An 18,296-nucleotide genomic window follows, 5' to 3' on the forward strand; every position below is an offset into this window, starting at 1 on the left:
CTGGTGAAGATAAAAGACACTGAAAGTCACCAGGAATAAGAGAAATACAAATTAAATAATAATAACTACTATGCTTTTGAACTGTGGTGTTGGAGAAGACTCTTGAGAGTCCCTTGGACTGCAGGGAGATCCAACCAGTCCATCCTAAAGGAAACCAGTCCTGGGTGTTCATTGGAAGGACTGATGTTGAAGCTGAAACTCCAAAATTTTGGCCACCTGATGCGAAGAGCTGACTCATTTGAAAAGACCCTGATGTTGGGAAAGATTGAAGGCAGGAGGAGAAGGGGACGACAGAGGATGAGATGGTTGGATGGCATCACCGACTCAATGGACATGAGTCTGAGCAAGCTCTGGAGACGGTAAAGGACAGGGAAGCCTGGAGTGCTGCAAACCATGAGGTCGTAAAGAGTCAGACACAACTGAGTGACTGAACAACAACAACAACAAAAATAAATTGAGGACTTGCTTGGTGGTCCAGGAGTTGGGAATCCACCTCTTGGTGCAAGGGACATGGGTTTGATCCCTGCTCCCAGAAAATTTCACTTGTGTCAGGGCCACTAAGCCCGTGGGCCACAGCAGTTGAAGCCCACTTGCTCTAGAGCCTGTGCTCTGCAACAAGAAAAGCCATCACAATGAGAAGCCCACGCAGCACGACTGGAGAGTAGCCTCCGCTTGATGCAACCAGAGAAAACCTGAGCGCAGCAATGAAGATCCAGCAGTGGCAAAAGTAAGTGAATAAATAACATTTAAAAAACGAATAAATTGAAATTGTCATAAGGGTCTTAGGTTTGCCATGAAGGATTGATGAGTGAGAAAAACATAATGCATAAAAAGATGTATCAAATATGATCCCATTTTTAAGTGATAAAATATATCTGTATATATGTTTATGGGTTTATATGTATGTTTATATATGTGTGTATCTCTGTATCAATGTATATGTGAATATATGTGCATTGAGAAACACATGGAAGGGTGCATACAAAGTTATTAGCATGCATTACCTGGGGAAGAGAGAGTGATAATATGTGGGAAAAAAGAAGTGAAGAAGGTAGTCAAATTGAAGGGAAAAGAAAAAATCCACAACTAATGGAAATATATGATGCTATCATATACTTATATACATTAGCGTGAAATTATACATATATATGTGTATGTGTAAACTATAAAATAACATTAAAGAAAAAACATAAAGCAAATAATGATTTGTATTTCATCTCTACAGTTCAGTTCAGTTAAGTCGCTCAGTCGTGTCCGACTCTTTGCGACTCCATGAATCGCAGCACGCCAGGCCTCCCTGTCCATCACCAACTCCCGGAGTTCACCCAGATTCACGTCCATCGAGTCAGTGATGCCATCCAGCCATCTCATCCTCTGTCGTCCCCTTCTCCTCCTGCCCCCAATCCCTCCCAGCATCAGAGTCTTTTCCAATGAGTCAACTCTTCACATGAGGTGGCCAAAGTACTGGAGTTTCAGCTTTAGCATCATTCCTTCCAAAGAACACCCAGGGCTGATCTCCTTTAGAATGGACTGGTTGGATCTCCTTGCAGTCCAAGAGACTCTCAAGAGTCTTCTCCAACACCACAGTTCAAAAGCATCAATTCTTCGGTGCTCAGCCTTCTTCACAGTCCAACTCTCACACCCATACATGACCATTGGAAAAACCATAGCCTTGACTAGACGGACCTTTGTTGGCAAAGTAATGTCTCTGCTTTTGAATATGCTATCTAGATTGGTCATAACTTTCCTTCCAAGGAGTAAGCGTCTTTTAATCTCATGGCTGCAGTCATCTCTACAGAGGCATCCCTAAAACATAGGATTCTAGCATTTTAAATGATTCCCTTTGCTCTGTGTTGATTTTATGTAGAAGACATGCTACTCTCGACAACAGCCCTGATTCCTGCAGGATGCAGGCCAGAAACAAGCCCAGCAGCCTTTCTCCTCCAGCACACTTTCTGAACAGGAAAAACTTCATCCAAAGTGAGATGCTTGCAGTGAGGCACCTCCTGTAATCTCCAGGCTAGAATCTCTTAGAGCACATGCACATCTGGGCGCTGGTGTGCAGACAGGTGGAGGTGGTACCTCCAGGCAGACCCCTGCTGACAGTGGCCCTGCCCACAGCCAGCCACTCCCACAGCACCCCCGCCCCCAGAGAAGCCCACAGGGGTCTCTACACCTGCCTCCCCAGCCCCAACTCCAGCTTTATTTTCCTTCCTTGCCTCTCCGGCCCATTCATTCGGTAAGACCTCCAGTGCCCATAGCCTCATCATGCCACCTCTTGATTCTTGGGGCCCTCAGCCCACCAGCCAAGCACCAAAGAGAAAAATCAAGTCCAGACTGTAGGGTTTAACTGGAGGTCATCCAGTCCCCGAGCAACCAAACCCCATCCTTATACCTTTCTCTGGCAACCGGCCCACCTCACTCAACCAGAGGACTCGCTCTCTCACCCACAGCCTTTGCTGCTTCTAGTCCACTAAGGTTGAAAGTAAAAGGTACAAGACAAGGTTCCCAAAGGGCTTCCCTGGTGGCTCAGATGGTAAAGAATCCACTTGCAAGGCAGGAGACCCGAGTTTGATCCCTGGGTTAGGAAGATCCCCTGGAGAAGGGAATGGCTACCCACTCCAGTATTCTTGCCTGGAGAATTCCATGGACAGAGGAGGCTGGCGGGTACAGTCCATGGGGTCACAAAGGGTCAGACATGGCACAGCCACTAACACACATGAGGTTCCCAAAGCTGGCATCAGGGAGGCAGGAGAGACACGGGGAGTGGCAGGAACCAGATAGTGGTGACGGTGGCACAGCATTCTATAGGTAATTAATGCCATGAAATGGGACACGTTAAAATGGCTAAAAATCTTACGTTATGTGAAATTTACAACAACTGAAAGAAAAAGTACCCCCAGGCCTGGTGGGGTCTCACATTACCCTCTCTGGCTTCCTCGCTGCTGGCATTCGTGGCTGTAGCATTGGGCCAGGTCCCAGATGGCTGCTCTCCAAGCCCACCTAAAGGAACAAAGAAGAGACACGTGAGGACATACTAGCCTTCTTTGCATCAGCACCATGAATGAGGGGACAAACCTGGTCTCCTGGGTAACAATCAGAATCACCAGTGGATCAGTAAAGGTTTGTGGGGGGGTTTTTGTTTTTTTTTCTTTTAAATATTTATTCATTCAGATGCTTCTGGTCTTATTCGAGTCGTGTGGGATCTTTCATTGTGGTGCATGGACTCTCTAGGTGTGGTGCAAGGGCTCCAGAGTGCTTAGTCTTAGTTGCTGTGTGGCATGTAGGGATCTTAGTTCCCTGACTCATGCATTACAAGGCAAATTCTTAACCACAAGACCACCAGGGGAAGTCCCCAAAGATTTGTTTAACAAAGGATATCCAGGCTCCTACCACGTGCGGAGGAGGGGGGTGGCGGAGGGGCGGGGGGGGGGGGGGGGGGGGGGGGGTGGGAGGTTGGTGCTGTTCTCAATGCTGAAGCTAAAAAAGAACTTGCTTTCTTACAACCATGCACATAGTACACAGATTATTAATAAAGTAGCCTTTCCTCAATCAGTTCAGGGTACTTGGAGTGAAATATACAAAGTGAACAGATGAATACTATCGACAGCTTCTTCACCCTCGCCTCCCTGAGAAAGCCCAGTACACAAAGTATGCTCTCTGCTTCTAAAGCCCCTGGTGTGGGATGCAGGGAAACATCACCAGCGCTGCTCCTGACTGTGTGATGTGACAGTGGCTGCTGCCTCGGCTTAAACTTAGGTAACCTGGCTTCCTCTTTGGGATGAGTCTCCTTTTAGAAATTTCCCTGTTTACTTTATAAATCAGACTCTGCAGACACTGCCTCAGTCAAGAGCAGTGATGCACAATCTCATTTGCTAGCATCATCTGGAAACCAGGTTCCCACCTGACCCACCAGGAAGATGGTCTATCATCGTCCACTATTAGACCGACTGTGAACCAGATACAGCCCCAGGGAGCAGGAATCCAGCAGTGAACAAGACGGATGGTGCATCAGTTCCAAATGGGCGGCTGGACGATACATGGTAGGTAAGAAAATAAAGGATATGATTGCAGGTTCAGAAAATGCTCTGAAGACCGAATGCAGCATGTGATAAAGTGGACTGGAGCAGCCTTAGAAAGTGGTTAGAGAAGGCCCTTCAGGGAGATGACATTTGGGTTGAGACTTGGAAGACAAGGAGCCGGCCACATGGAGATCCGGGCCAGCGCATCCCAGCAGAAGGAGGATCTGGAAAAGACACTAGTTTGGGAATGGGCATGTGGTGTCGAGGTGTTGACCGTGTTAGGCAGGCAGGGAGGCTGGATCCACAGGGATATCAGGAATACATTAAGAGTTGGAGGCAGAGCAACAGGAGAGGCTGATGGCTTAGACATGAGGGGCTGAGAGGGGCCCCCAGTGTCTCCCGCATTCAGTGGTTGAGCAGTTGGGTGGGTCAGGATACCCCAAAGCAGATTTAAGGACAAATCCTGTGTCCAGGAGACTATGAAACCACATCAAAACCTCTACAGAACAAGCTACTGGTGCAAAATTATTTCTTCTTGCATTGTTTAGAAAAGTTCAGCTTACAAAGAAGTTTCCCCATCTCCCCTTTGACTTTGCTTAAAAAACTCCATGGCAGAAGTGTAACCCCATTTTACAGAGGAGAAAACTGAGACACAAAATGATCAGCCTGGGGTTGCCAGCCCATAAGGGAAGCCGAGGGCTCAAGACAGTTTCCTGGTCACAAGCTCAATGATGTTTCCTGTGTCCCAGAGGTCACAGGCTTCCAGTGCTGCCCGAAGAAGGGTCCTAAACATGGAACCTAATGCCCTGGCCCCGGACAACCCCGATAGACTGCTCGGCTGTTCCAGAATCCCAACTCCTGACTCGCAGACCACCTCTTTCCCTCTGGTGACTGACGCGGGCGGCGGCCCAGGCGCACGCGGATATTTTTGCGTGCCTTCATTCTGCTGTCCGCTGCCTTTCTGGCCAACTCCGAATCCAATCACACGCTCCCTGCAGCTGCTGGGGACTTCGCTGCCAGCTCCCAGCCCTCTGGGTATTCTTCCAGTTGCAATATCATTTCCTCTTGGGCTAAAGGTCAGGGGAAATCCCGATGGTATGAAAATCTCTGGCCAGCAGAGGAATGTGCCGGTGAGTGGACTGAAGGAGAGCCTGAGGCCAAGGCCAGCTTCGTCTTTACTCCCTGTGTGAGCATGGATGGGACCTTGAGCGCTAGGACTTTTCATCTGTCAAATGGGCCATTGCGTGTTTCGAATGAGGTAATGGTTTGTTTAGGCATTCACTCATTCAACAGATATTTATCCAACACCTGCTACATGCCAGATGCTGTTTCTGCTGCTCAGGATATGACTGAACAATCTCTACTCTGACCTCATGGAAATTATATTCCAGTGGATAGTAGAGGAGATAACAAATAGAAGACTCAATATGTGTCGGTTGTTGATAAGCTCTATGAAGAAAAGAGTGGAGGGGAATAGGGAATGCTGGGGGTGAGGGTTACCATTTCACACAAGGTAGAAAAGCAGGACCCTGGAGAAAGTGAGGGAAAGGGTCTGCAGATATTTGGGGAAGAGCATTCCAACTGAAGGAACAGCAGATGCAAAGGCCCTGGGGTGAGAGTGTGCTTGGCAGCAGGGAGGTGGGTGTGACTGTAATGGAATGAGCTAGGCAAAGAACAGCAGGCGCTGAGGTCAGTGAGCAGTGCAGGGTCTGGAGCTGTGGGGGACCGTGCAGGCCATTTTCAAAATAAGGGCTTTTATTCTGAGAGATATAAATGGGAGCCAGAGGGCATGAAAGGATTCTGTAACTGCACTGGCTCTGAATATAATCAGGGGTATTAGTAGTGGGCAGTAGGGGGCAGAGACGCTGGGATTTGAAAGATTTCCATGTAGTTCCAGTCTAGCATACAGAGTTAGAATAATTAGACCTGCTCGGTTCCTACAAACATATATATATATATACACACTATATATATATATACACACTATATATATATATACACACTATATATAATAGCATACTATATATATGTATATAATATATATATAGTCCTTTAAGGATAGCTGGGCACAGCCTGGTTCAAGGTTAGCTGGAGGCTGTGGCTGAGGAAGCGATGGTTGGGAGAGATTGCTATTCCGTTTTGCAGGAGGCCAAGGAGGTGGAGGCTGAGGACTTCTGATTCCTTTGGCCCCTTGGTCCTTGGTGTTACAATAGAAGCAAAGCCCTGGAGTCGAGGAGGAGGAGACCAGGTGCCCCAGCAGATGAAGGCAGGGAAAGCATCGCTATTTGCATGTGTGTGCACTAAGTCGCTTCAGTCCTATCCGACTCTTTGTGACCCCCCCAGGCTCCTCTGTGCATGAGATTCTCCAGGCAGGAATACTGGAATGAGTTGTCATGCCCTCCGCCAGGCGATCTTCCAGACCTAGGGATCAAAACTGTGTCTCTTATATCTCTTGCGTTAGCAGGCGGGTTCTTTACCACGAGCGCCACCTGGAAGTCCAGCCTCACGAAGACTCAGTGGCAAAAAAGCCACAAACATCCCCATCTCACAGATGAGGAGACAAGGTTCCAAAAGGTGTGAATTGTCTGCCCTGATGGTACAGAGATGGTTAGTAATGGAGAAGCTGAAGGTGGGTCCTGACGGAGCCCCCAGATTTGAGCTCCTTCCCCTCTGCCTCAGACCCAGAAAGAACAAGGAACAAGTTGGGTTATCTAGCAGGGGTGGCTGGCTGTTCCCGAGGGACCTAGGGCATTTTCCAGGAGGTCTTGAGGGTACATCCAAGGTCACCACTGAGATGGGGGTCACAGCAGTTAAGAACACACATCCTTTCTCTGTCACCCTTACCAGCAAGAGATTGGCGGGTCTAATCTTTTCTCAGAAGGGCAGCCAAACTCCTGCTTCCACTACAGCTAAGCCTGAGGGTCGACTTGGAGTGAATATGGTTTGACTGCTCCCCTGAGGAAAACTCTCCCAAGGTTTCCCACTGCCCTTGGGATGAGTTCCAAACCCCGACAGGACCCCTGAGCCCCTTGTGATGTGGCTCTGCTGGCCTCTTCCACCTGGTACCTCAGGGCTTCCTGCTCTGTGCTCAGTCACCTCAGCTACTCACGGTGGTGGCTCGGATTTCCATTCTCTTCTTGCTGATGCTTCTTCCTCTGTCACACCCACCTCTTCGCCTGGCCAAATCCTTCTGGATCTTCAAGGCTCAACTTGAATACCACTTCCTCTGGGAAGCCCTGTTGCTCCTCTAGAGATAGAAGCCCCCTCTTCTCTGTCTCTAGCGCCCTGGGCTTAGTCACATCCCTCACCACAAGTCATTGGCATCTCCCGTCTATTTGGCTGATCCCCTTGTCTAGTTTTTAGCATCCTGAAGAGAGGACCTTGTCTTGCCCAATAATAAACACCCAGCACTGCCCTTAGCACATCATAGCGGACACTCAATAAAATATGTGACTGATGGATGGATTGATGGATGGATGCATAGGTAGATGGATGAATCAGGTAGACAGTGCTTAAAAAGAAAACCCCAATCATTTCTAACTCAGCATCACTGATGGAAAAATATTGTCTTTTTCAGCTTACAGAGAGAGGGGAATAGATATTCTTGGAACAATGGCTTTCAACCTTAGCTGCACTTTGGGATCATCTTGGGAAGCCTTTTAGAAAAATACCAATGTATGCATCCCTCTCCAGAGATTCTTATTTGATTGGTCTGAGGCATGGCCTAGGCCTTGGGAGTTTAAAAAGCTCCCCAGGTGATTCTAAGGTGCAGCCAAAATTGAGATTCTCTACTGAGAGAACCCTGTAAAAGGTAGCCTCATCTCATGATGTGTTCTTATAACCAATCTCTTTTCCTCCCAAGCTCACCAGGAATGGAAAATGTGGAGCTGGAGACAGACACTGAGTACTAAGAAAGTCATTTTTCACATCTATTTCAGTAAAAGCAATCGAATGAGTGAGACAGGTGTGGCTGTGGCTATAACTGTAGCCACAAGCACACAGAACAAGGCAGAGAGAAATACAGCCTGATGCAGACAAAGATTGGGGGCAATGGGGACAGGGAGTATTCAGAGACTGCGGATATATTTTCCTTCCACGTGACTGCAAGACAAAAAAAAAAACTTGAAAAAATACATATATATGCCCATATTTAATCTTTGGTTAATTACCTCTTCAGTAAGAGGCTATGCAAAGACCTTGTAGATTTCATTAGTCACAGTGGTTTATTCAAACGTCTCCTTTGCATAAGAAACCCAGGCTTACAGCTGGTCTCTGGGAAAGAATGCCCTCCAGGCCTTGAAAAGAGAGCTCCAGGCCTGTTCACCGCTCTCACTGAAACACAGCCGAGGTCAGCGGCCCGTGATGCATGGGGCCAGGCTGAAATGTTTCCATCCAGCATTTGCAATTCAATCCCACAGTTTCCTTTATGGAACAATTCACTAAATTCAGAGATGTTCTTTTTTCTAATTCACCATATAATTCACCTCCCAAGTTCAATTAAGAAGCAATCTGTTAGCAACTTTGGGAGCAAGCTGCTTTTCTTCGGGAAAGCCCAATTTTCTTCTGCTCCCAGCAAAAAGTGGCTTAATTATATGCATCATATGAGACACTGATGTACACACAACGCCCCTCCACCATAATTAACGAAATATTAACCATATACATCCAAAGACATCTAGGTAGAAAGGGATGGGCTTTTCCAAAGCCCAAGAGGACAGAGTCATAGATTAGTATTGTTTATTTGAATATACGATCACTCATTGGGACTATAAATTAATATTCATGAATATGGTAATTAATAAACAGAACCTCATAGTAATTATTCCTTCTGTATCATTCTCAGAGCCCAGCGTTACTTGGTTCTTGCTTTTCTTAAACACAAAAATAACTACCACTTAAAAAATGTTGACTAGGACTTTGCTGGAGTGATTAAGACTGCCATCCAGTGCAGGGGGCGTGGGTTCAATCCCTGGTTGGGGAACTAAGCTGCCACATGCCAACGAGGCCAAAAAAAAAAAAAAAAGTGCTTGATTATCTTCAGGTACTCACATGTTACCTGTATTTAATCCTCAAGCCAATCCTCTGAGGTGGGTGTTATTCTCACTTTACATGCAGGGTAACTGAGGTTTTAGGGCAGTTAAGACATCACTGTGGACACAGCCACTGGATGAAGAGGCTGAGAGTCTCCCAGATCAGTCTAAAGTCAAAACTTTCAAGATACAACACAAGTAACCCTGCCAGGACAACCTTAGCTCTCACATTTTTACTGACTTTTTAATACCTGTATTTCCAGCTCTGACCCATTAGTGGTAAATCTAGCAGAAAACTACTTTGCTCACTCTAAGGAAAAAAAAATAAAATTTCCAGCACAAGATCTTAAAAATCACTTTATTGCCAGTCCACTCCCTAAGCACTGATTGAGTGCCGGCTTTGGGCAGCACCATGCTGGGTTCCTGAAGACAGAGACAGGCAGCGCCTCTCTTCATGGTGCCTTCCTGGTGCCAGTGGAGGGAAGAATATCCACAGTCGACAACGGGATCATCGTACTCCCCTGGCGGTCCAGTGGTTTCGACCAACATTTTCATGCCATGGGCCTCGGTTTGATCCCTGGTCAGGGAAATAAGATCCCGCAAGCTGAATGGCACGGCCAAAAAACAAATAACAAAACAAAGCAAAAAAGACCATTCCATGGAAGGATTCAGCACTTTCAAGAAATTAAAAGTTTTTCAAAGAACAATGGGGGATGGGATCACAGGGAAGATCTGAGTTGGTGACATTTGAGCTGACACCTAAATGATGAGGTAGACATCTATCTGGGGAGCGTATTCTAGAAGGAAAAAAAAAATCAGCAAGTAAAAAAAGTCCAGAGGGGGAAAATAAGCGTCCAGTGGAGCTGGAAGTGAGGCTAACACCTGAGAGATGCAAGGCCAGTTCATGCAGGGCATTAGACTCTTAGCCTTAGAGTCAACTCGCCATGCCCTTTGGTCATATGTAACACACAAGGCAATGCTATGAATAAGTAACATCATTCCTCTTCTACAGAAGAGACAGCTGAGGTTCGTGAATAAGTTGTCCAAGGTCACCCAGCTGGTAAGTGACGGAATTTGCCTTGCAAAGCAGGCCCTTGTGACTCCAGAATCCATGTTCCTAAGCCTGCTCTACACCTGTACAGGTAGGGTCTGAGCAAGCAGGCAAGGCCAATGGATGAAGTATCCACATACCTCTGTCAGAAAACTACAGGCAAGGCACACCTACTCACCAGAGCTTTTATTTATTTATTAGGGGAAAAAAAAGCAAGGCAAAGACCATTTAACAGGTTGATTTAGGAATGCGCTAGGCAACCACTGCAGTAATCAATGTGTAATCCTAAGCAACTCGGTGCCAAGCAATTTTATATCTATGCCAAATTTCAAATGCTACAGAAGGGGAAGGGAGAATAAGTTAAAAGATCACTGCCAGTTTTTGTTAATGAAATGATTTACTACTGGCCAGTGTATAATAAAATAGGAATTCTTAGATACTGCTGTTGGAGTAGAAATATAAATTAGTAACATGTTTTGAGGTAATTTAGCAAGATGCATCAACGTCTTTTAAAACAAGCAATAATAATGACTTTGACCCAATAATATGACTTCTAGATATCAGTACAAAGGAACTAACAATGAAAAACAACAGATGTTCATCCCCAACATTTTAAAGACAGACTGTGTCAATCACACCCTCCAGAGGGGGCAGCAAAGGAATTATGATACAGAGGAAATACAAAACAATGTGGAAAAAATACTGGAAGGAAATCACCACAGTGTCCATGGTGATGATCTCTGATGGGTGATTTTTGGACAAATGTTAATTTTTTTATGTACTTTCTGTAATTTCTAAATCTTGTTCAACATCTTACTTTTATAATCAGGAAATAAAAGGATTTTCAAATGAAGAACTAGATTACATCACATATTTTGCCTAAGAACATGTGTTCTGCACTTCATAGTGTATGTCTGCACACACACACACACACACACACACACACACACAGTTGCTGGGAAACCCTTTTCTGATGAGAAAGAAACATACTTGTGTTTATGCAGATGGAAAAGTTGTGGTCCAGCCTTTTTTTTTTTTTTTCTGATTTTCTGCTCTGATCATGGAAAGAGAAAATAATGAGCCCACACCCTGGCAAGATGGAAGAGAGGAAAGCTCATTGGTGAGAATGAGAGAAGGCTTGTTGAAACCTTCCTTCAGACAGTGTGGGATGGGCTCCGGGGAGACCCAGTCCGCCCTTCCCCACTCTGTTAACTGACTCCCACCTGTGTCCTTGCATTGGCTGAAGAGGCCTCGGAATTTGCTCTGACTCCAGGCAGAAGCTCATGAGAGCCTTCTTATTGTGCAAATTTGAGCTACTCTTGCCCGGAGCCTCCAGCCAGATGTCCATCTTGCCTGGTATTGGGCCCTCCGCCCACTGTGAGTGCCTGTGAGTGCATTTTTCCTAGTCCCTGACTGTGGGTTGAGCTACGTCAGGCCTGCTGCTTAAAGATGCTCTTGGAGTACTTGTTGCTCACCTGGCTTCAAACCTCCATTGCTCTCCTAAGCCCCGGACTCTAGGTATTCTTGTACACTTGGCCCATATCTTTCATACAAGCCTGGCCTTGGCTTCTTGGCCATTTCCATGATGTGTTATTGCACAACAAACTATTCCTCTAAACAGAGTGGGTTAAAACAACCACCATTCTATCCTTCCTTTGAGGGCCAGGAGTTAGGGTGAGGAACAAATGGGGCTGACTGGTCTCTGTTCTGTGGCCTGAGCTGGGATGAAAGGTTGAGGGATGGCTCACGTGGAGGCAGCATTCCAAAAGGATGAGCCCCACTGTGCAGGTGTTTTTGCACCTTCTGCTTACAGCGTAATGCAATCTTCCTAATGTCCTGCTGGCCAAAGCCAGTCAAAACCAAGCCTAGAGTCACGAGGAATGACTATGCCAGGTGAGGTTTCTCAGGGACCGCAAATGGAACAGCCTACCCCTAGACTGATCTCTAGATGCTGAAAGTTCTAGCAAGTCAGGTGGTTTGCAAGATGGACCTAGAGGACTAGCTCTGGAGTCAGACTGTCCAAGGCTAAACCTTTACTCTGTCACTTACTAGCCATGTGATCTTAACTCACTTAATGTCTCTATGTTTCAGTCTCCTCATCCATAAAATAAGAATGAGAGCATTCACCTCATAGGGTCACCATCCAGATTAAAAGCGATGATGCATGTAAGCCATAGAGCAATGGCTGGTTCAGAGTCAGCACTCACTAAGAACAACAGACTGCTTCCAAATAGGAAAAGGAGTACGTCAAGGCTGTATATTGTCACCCTGCTTACTTAACTTATATGCAGAGTACATCATGAGAAATGCTGGGCTGGAAGAAGCACAAGCTGGAATCAAGATTGCTGGGAGAAATATCAGTAACCTCAGATATGCAGATGACACCACCCTTATGGCAGAAAGTGAAGAGGAACTAAAAAGCCTCTTGATGAAAGTGAAAGTGGAGAGTGAAAAAGTTGGCTTACAGCTCAACATTCAGAAAACGAAGATCATGGCATCTGGTCCCATCACTTCATGGGAAATAGATGGGGAAACAGTGGAAACAGTGTCAGACTTTATTTTTCTGGGCTCCAAAATCAGTGCAGATGGTGACTGCAGCCATGAAATTAAAAGACGCTTACTCCTTGGAAGGAAAGTTATGACCAACCTAGATAGCATATTCAAAAGCAGAGACATTACTTTGCCAACAAAGGTCCGTCTAGTCAAGGCTATGGTTTTTCCAGTAGTCATGTAAGGATGTGAGAGCTGGAGTGTGAAGAAAGCTGAGTGCCGAAGAATTGATGCTTTTGAACTGTGGTGTTGGAGAAGACTCTTGAGAGTCCCTTGGACTGCAAGGAGATCCAACCAGTTCATTCTAAAGGAGATCAGTCCTGGGTGTTCATTGGAAGGACTGATGTTAAAGCTGAAACTCCAATACTTTGGCCACCTCATGCAAAGAGTTGACTCATTGGAAAAGACTCTGATGCTGGGAGGGATTGGAGGAAGGGGACGACAGAGGATGAGATGGTTGGATGGCATCACCGACTCGATGGACGTGAGTTTGAGTGAACTCCAGGAGTTAGTGATGAACAGGGAGGCCTGGCGTGCTGCAATTCATGGGGTCACAAAGAGTCGGACACGACTGAGTGACTAAACTGAACTGAAAGTTAGCTATTATTATATTGGTTCTAAAACTATTCTGAAGTCTGAAATGGGGTGAAACAATAAGCCATGGAGACAAGACATTTTATACCAGAAATACCCCAAATGAAGTAAAAAGTTCAAGTTCTCCTTCAAACGCACTTAAGAGAACGAAATTTAGGCTGAGGATCCATTAATAGTCAATGGGAGTCAGTGAAAACCAGATCTTCTTTGCACCCAAGCATGGTATTTCTTTAAACATTGCTCCATAACAACTTGAGGCATCAAATAACTAAAACATTAACCAAAGATATACATTAAGAAGATATACATCCTGTTACCCCATGGACTATAGTCCATTAGGCCACTCTGCCCTTGGGAATACTGGAGTGGGCTTCCCAGGTAGCGCTAGTGGTAAAGAACCTGCCTGACAATGCCGGAGGCAGAAGAGACTTGGGTTTGATCCCTGGCATGGCAACCCATTCCAGTATTCTTGCTTGGAGAATCCCATGGACAGAGGAGCCTGGCGGGCTGCAGTCCATTGGGTCGCAAAGAGTCGGATACAACTCAGGTAACTTAGGATGCACACATACATTAAGAAAAGACTCGGGTGACTAGCTTCCGTGTTATCATCCTGTTATTCCTGGGAGAGTAGAGTGGATTGGCCAAGATAAGTAAGTGTCATTCACTGAGTTGTTGTGCAGTTGCTAAGTTGTGTTTGACTCTTTGCGACCCCAGAGACTGCAGCACATCAGACTTCCCTGGAGTTTGCTCAAACTCATATCCATTTAGTCAGCGATGCCATCCAACCATCTCATCCTCTGTCGTCCCCGTCTCCTCCTGCCCTCAATCTTTCCCAGCACTAGAGTCTTTTCCAATGCTCTTGACATCAGGTGGCCAAAATACTGGAACCTCAGCTTAAGCATCAGTCCTTCTAATGAATATTCATGGTTGATTCTCTTTAGGATTGACTGGTTTGATCTCTTTACTCTCTAAGGGGCTTTCAAGAGTCTTCTCCAGCACCACAGTTTGAAAGCATCAATTCTTCAGCACTCAGCCTTCTTTATGGTCCAGCACTCACATCTGTACATGACTACTGGAAAAACCATAGCTTTGACTATACAGATTTTGTGGGTAAAATGATGTCTCTGCTTTTCAATATGCTGTCTAGGTTTGTCATAGCTTTTTTCCCAAGGAGCAAGCGTCTTCTAATTTCATGGCTGCAGTCACCATCTGCAGTGATTACGGAGCCCAAGAAAATAAAATCTGCCACTGTTTCCATTTTTTCCCCTTCTATCCTTTTTTTCCCCATCTACTCATTCACTTAATAGTGGGTCCCAAATTACAAGTTAGAGCTTTGCTGAGAGAAATTATTTATTGGGGACCTTGTTTTCCAAGGACTATACTTGCTGCCTTATGTGTATTTTCTCATTTAATTCTCAGCATAGTCCAGTGAGGTAAGGACTATTACTGACTTTACTTAAAAATGAAAGAACTGAGGCATGGAAAACTTTAAATAATTCACTCACAGTCACACAGCTTTCTGGGCACTGAGGCAGAAAAGGGAGGGGAGTTTAAGTCCTCAGCCCAAGTCCCACCGGAGTCTGGTCCCAACAAGCCTTTCCAGCTTCCCTTCTCCCCCGAGTCCTACCTCCTCACCCACCTGCCAACCACCCTAAGCCGCTCAGTTCTCACCCCAAGCTCCCCAGTCCATGACTGTGTTCAGGCTCTGCCTTCCACCTGCAATGCCCTCCCCACCTCAACCCTAATCAAAATCCTCCACAGCTCAGCTCAGCCTGCTCTGTGAAGCCATCTCTTGTCTCTGTGTTTCACCTACAAACCTCCAGTGGCCCTTTACTCATTCACCCGTTCATTCATTCTTTCATTCAGCAAGCTTCTAAGGGGCACCTCTCAGTGCCAGGCACTGTACCAGGTGTCAGAGATAGAAAACCAGATCAGACACAGTCCCTCCTCTCAAGGAGCTCCCAGCCCTGATCATACTATCTCCTGAGTATAACAATTTGCAGACCAAGTCTGTTGTTCAATATGAGACACGTAATTCCTGAGGACCGAGACCATAGCTTGTCTATTTCCACTGCGTGGTTTCACAAGAGGCTTAACAAGTATGTCCATTTGAACTGGACTGAATAAGACTGACTGATACCTGCATGTATTATCTCAATTGTGTGTATTCTCGCTGCACCTGAGTGTGGTAAATTATTATGGCTACCCCCATTTTACAGATAAGGAAACTGAGGCTCGAGGAGGTTAAAGTACTAGATCTGTGGTCACCACCTGGTATGTAGCAGAGCTGGGAGGGTCCAACTCTTTGCCTCACTGCTCTGTCCCTAAAACCCCTGACAATAAAGAAAGGGTAACTGACATCCAAGGGTTAAGTCTTTCTCACTACCTCGTATAACGTTCCTTGGAAGAGACACACATTTGTCCTCATTGAACATCTTAGAAGAATTTTAGCACGTGACCTTTTCACAGGTGACCAAATGACTGATAAAGATTTACAGATCTATAGATGTCTCAAAGGACAAACCCCATGAAGTGGGTCACAGGAAGAGCAGCAAGGAACTCAGGAATCATGGAAAGGAAGACCAGCCCAAGCCCTCTTCAGGGAACTGGAGGAGAGAAGCAGAAAGAGGACCATGGAGCTCCACAGCCTATCTTTGACCTTTTGGGACCGAAGTCAGCTTAGTTCAAGAAAAAGTACAGAGCAATTACTTCATCTTTAAGAGATAACCTAGGTGAATAGAGATTAGGGTGACTAGTTTTTTCTGGGTGATGGTGTATGTCAGTGATGTGGAATGAGCCCTTTGTTTCAGAAAGATTAATACCTAAGGGTCCCATTCCTCTGATTCCCTGGGCCAGAAAGAATGTATTCTGATGCCAAGCAGCACATGCTGGGCCATAAACCACCTGCTGCGGGACACTGTCCTGTTGGCACCCTAATGCCAATCAGAGCCTGGGATAGGGCATGCTGTGCTGTGGGGGTAAAGAGGGGATGGGATGAGGACTAGGATGAGGACTTTGATCGAAAGTTCCAAGAAAGGAAGAAAAGAGACTCCAGGAGAAGGTTGGTCTTCCAGATTACCAGGCAATAGTTAACACTTAGGACCTCCTCCCTTGATGGACTAGAGAGGCGCAGCCCTGGCTGTTGTCATGGGACCTGAATTAGGGCCCAAGGATGTTGACCCTTACCCACCGGCCTGAAGTGCCAACTCCAATGCCCAGAGTTAGGGGCCAAGGCAAGTAATACATCAGGGTGTGAAAAATGCTTGGGGAGCAGTGAGGTCTGCAGCAAACCGCAGAGCACCTGCTCCTCCACAGTCCAGTCCATCGTTACGCAACCCCTTTTCTTGTTGCCATGTGGGACTGCTGGACCAGTGGGGCCAGAACTTCCAACTTTTCATGAGAAGCCAGAGTTCTGGGTTTTTATAAGAAATTTGATTTTTAAATTTTGGCAGTAAATTTTTTAAAAATGTAAGCTCTACAAAACAAACAAAGCACATCTGCAGACCAGATTTGGCTGGTGGGCTGACTGCTTAGGACCTCTGGGCTGTGGAGCAAATGGGAATGCCTCTAGGGGGTGCCCGTGTCAGGCAAGATGGGAATTCCTCAGGCCACGGCAGCAAGGTCCAGGGATGCAGGAGAGTCATGGAGAATCTCTGAAGCAGAGGCAGGGAGCAGGATGGGGACTAACAAAGTTCAGAGGCTCAGTTTCTGGGTCAGGAGGTGCTTTTCTCTCACTGTTTGTGGGCAAACAGGGTCAGTAAAGGATACCAAAGAGAAATATGTCGACCTGAATGCAGGATGAGATTCCACTGGCAAAGTGGGGCCACAGTCACATTGCTGTCAACACCTGTGGGAGCCCATTGGAGGGTCTCTAGAAGGTCTCATGCTAGATCCAATTTGAGCAGACCGTTCTAAAATCCCAAGAGGCAGCCAATGATGGAGGAGCTGAAGACATACAGATACCTGATCAACCATGAGTACTGCTGACACCATCACTGAGTCCACATACATTCATGGATTATTTTGTCAAAAGAACTGAGAGAATCATTCTTGGCCCTCAGGAAGCTTAAAGTCCAACCCTCCGTTCTACAGACAAGGAGGTCCCATGAGGCGAATTGACATGTCAAGGTCTGCCACGCAATGGTTAACTGAAGGGGTGTGGCACCGGTTTTGTCTGAAGACAGTTTAGTTCATTATCATGCCCAACAAGAAAATATTTGAGTAGTAAATGCATTTGAAACAAAGGTCAGTTTCAGCTGTAACAAAATGTACACACCCAAAAGAGGCCAAGAAAAACAAAGCAAGGGTGCGAGAAAACTAAAAACGCTACGCTAAAAAATTTTAAGGGTGGTGAATTATTGGATAAACACATCCTTTGTTTTGTCAAAAAGGATTCACTACAGTGTGCTCTTAGGTCAGGGTGGGGAATATTGTTTATATTGAGGCCACTGATGCTAGAACAATCAATCGGAGAGCTGCATAAATAAAAAGCCTTAGAGTAGATTTATTTAATTTCATGTTGCTTTAGGGATCACCTACTGTTTAAATTAACAGAAAACAGATTTCTATTCAATAAATTAAAAAAAAAATACACAGTTAACAGAGCATGAAAATAGAATCAGATTAAAGAGAAGCAAAGAGTGATGCTTGGACAGGTGAGGCACAGTCTTTCTGTTGGCCGAAAGTGAGTGGCAAAGGCTGCATCCTCACCCGAGACTAGCCATCCCCAGCTCTCATGAGGCTGTGTTCCCGAATTGCAGGTATTAAGATGACTGATGGGAACTTGTATTTTCCCATGAAAATAGTATAAATGGCAAAGAGGGTGTGAGGTTAATAGGCTTGACCCCAAGACCAAGTTAACTCCAAAGGGAGCTCCTTCCACATCTCCATTCACCGGAGATCAGTTCACTCATCTGTCCCCTCCACTACCCAGAGGAGGCTCCAGCCTTCCCTCCTCTCTGAAGCCACAGAAACACACCCACCACCTGCTTCTCTCATCACTTTGTTTCTTCCTCCTGCCTCCCCGGGGCACTGATCAGTTCACTTCTT

General features: G+C 46.0%; 1 protein-coding gene across 1 annotated transcript in view; it reads right to left on the reverse strand.

Moving 5' to 3' along the window:
* The window catches only part of TLL2 (tolloid like 2), a 151,524-nt gene that overhangs the window by 74,658 nt on the left and 58,570 nt on the right, over nt 1–18,296 (reverse strand). The window contains exon 3 of the mRNA XM_019953203.2: nt 2,926–3,003. Within this exon, the coding sequence (XP_019808762.2) occupies nt 2,926–3,003 (78 nt within the window). The remainder of the gene's footprint in view (nt 1–2,925; nt 3,004–18,296) is intronic.

Source organism: Bos indicus, chromosome 26, assembly GCF_029378745.1.
Source record: "Bos indicus isolate NIAB-ARS_2022 breed Sahiwal x Tharparkar chromosome 26, NIAB-ARS_B.indTharparkar_mat_pri_1.0, whole genome shotgun sequence".
Classification (NCBI taxonomy): domain Eukaryota; kingdom Metazoa; phylum Chordata; class Mammalia; order Artiodactyla; family Bovidae; genus Bos; species Bos indicus.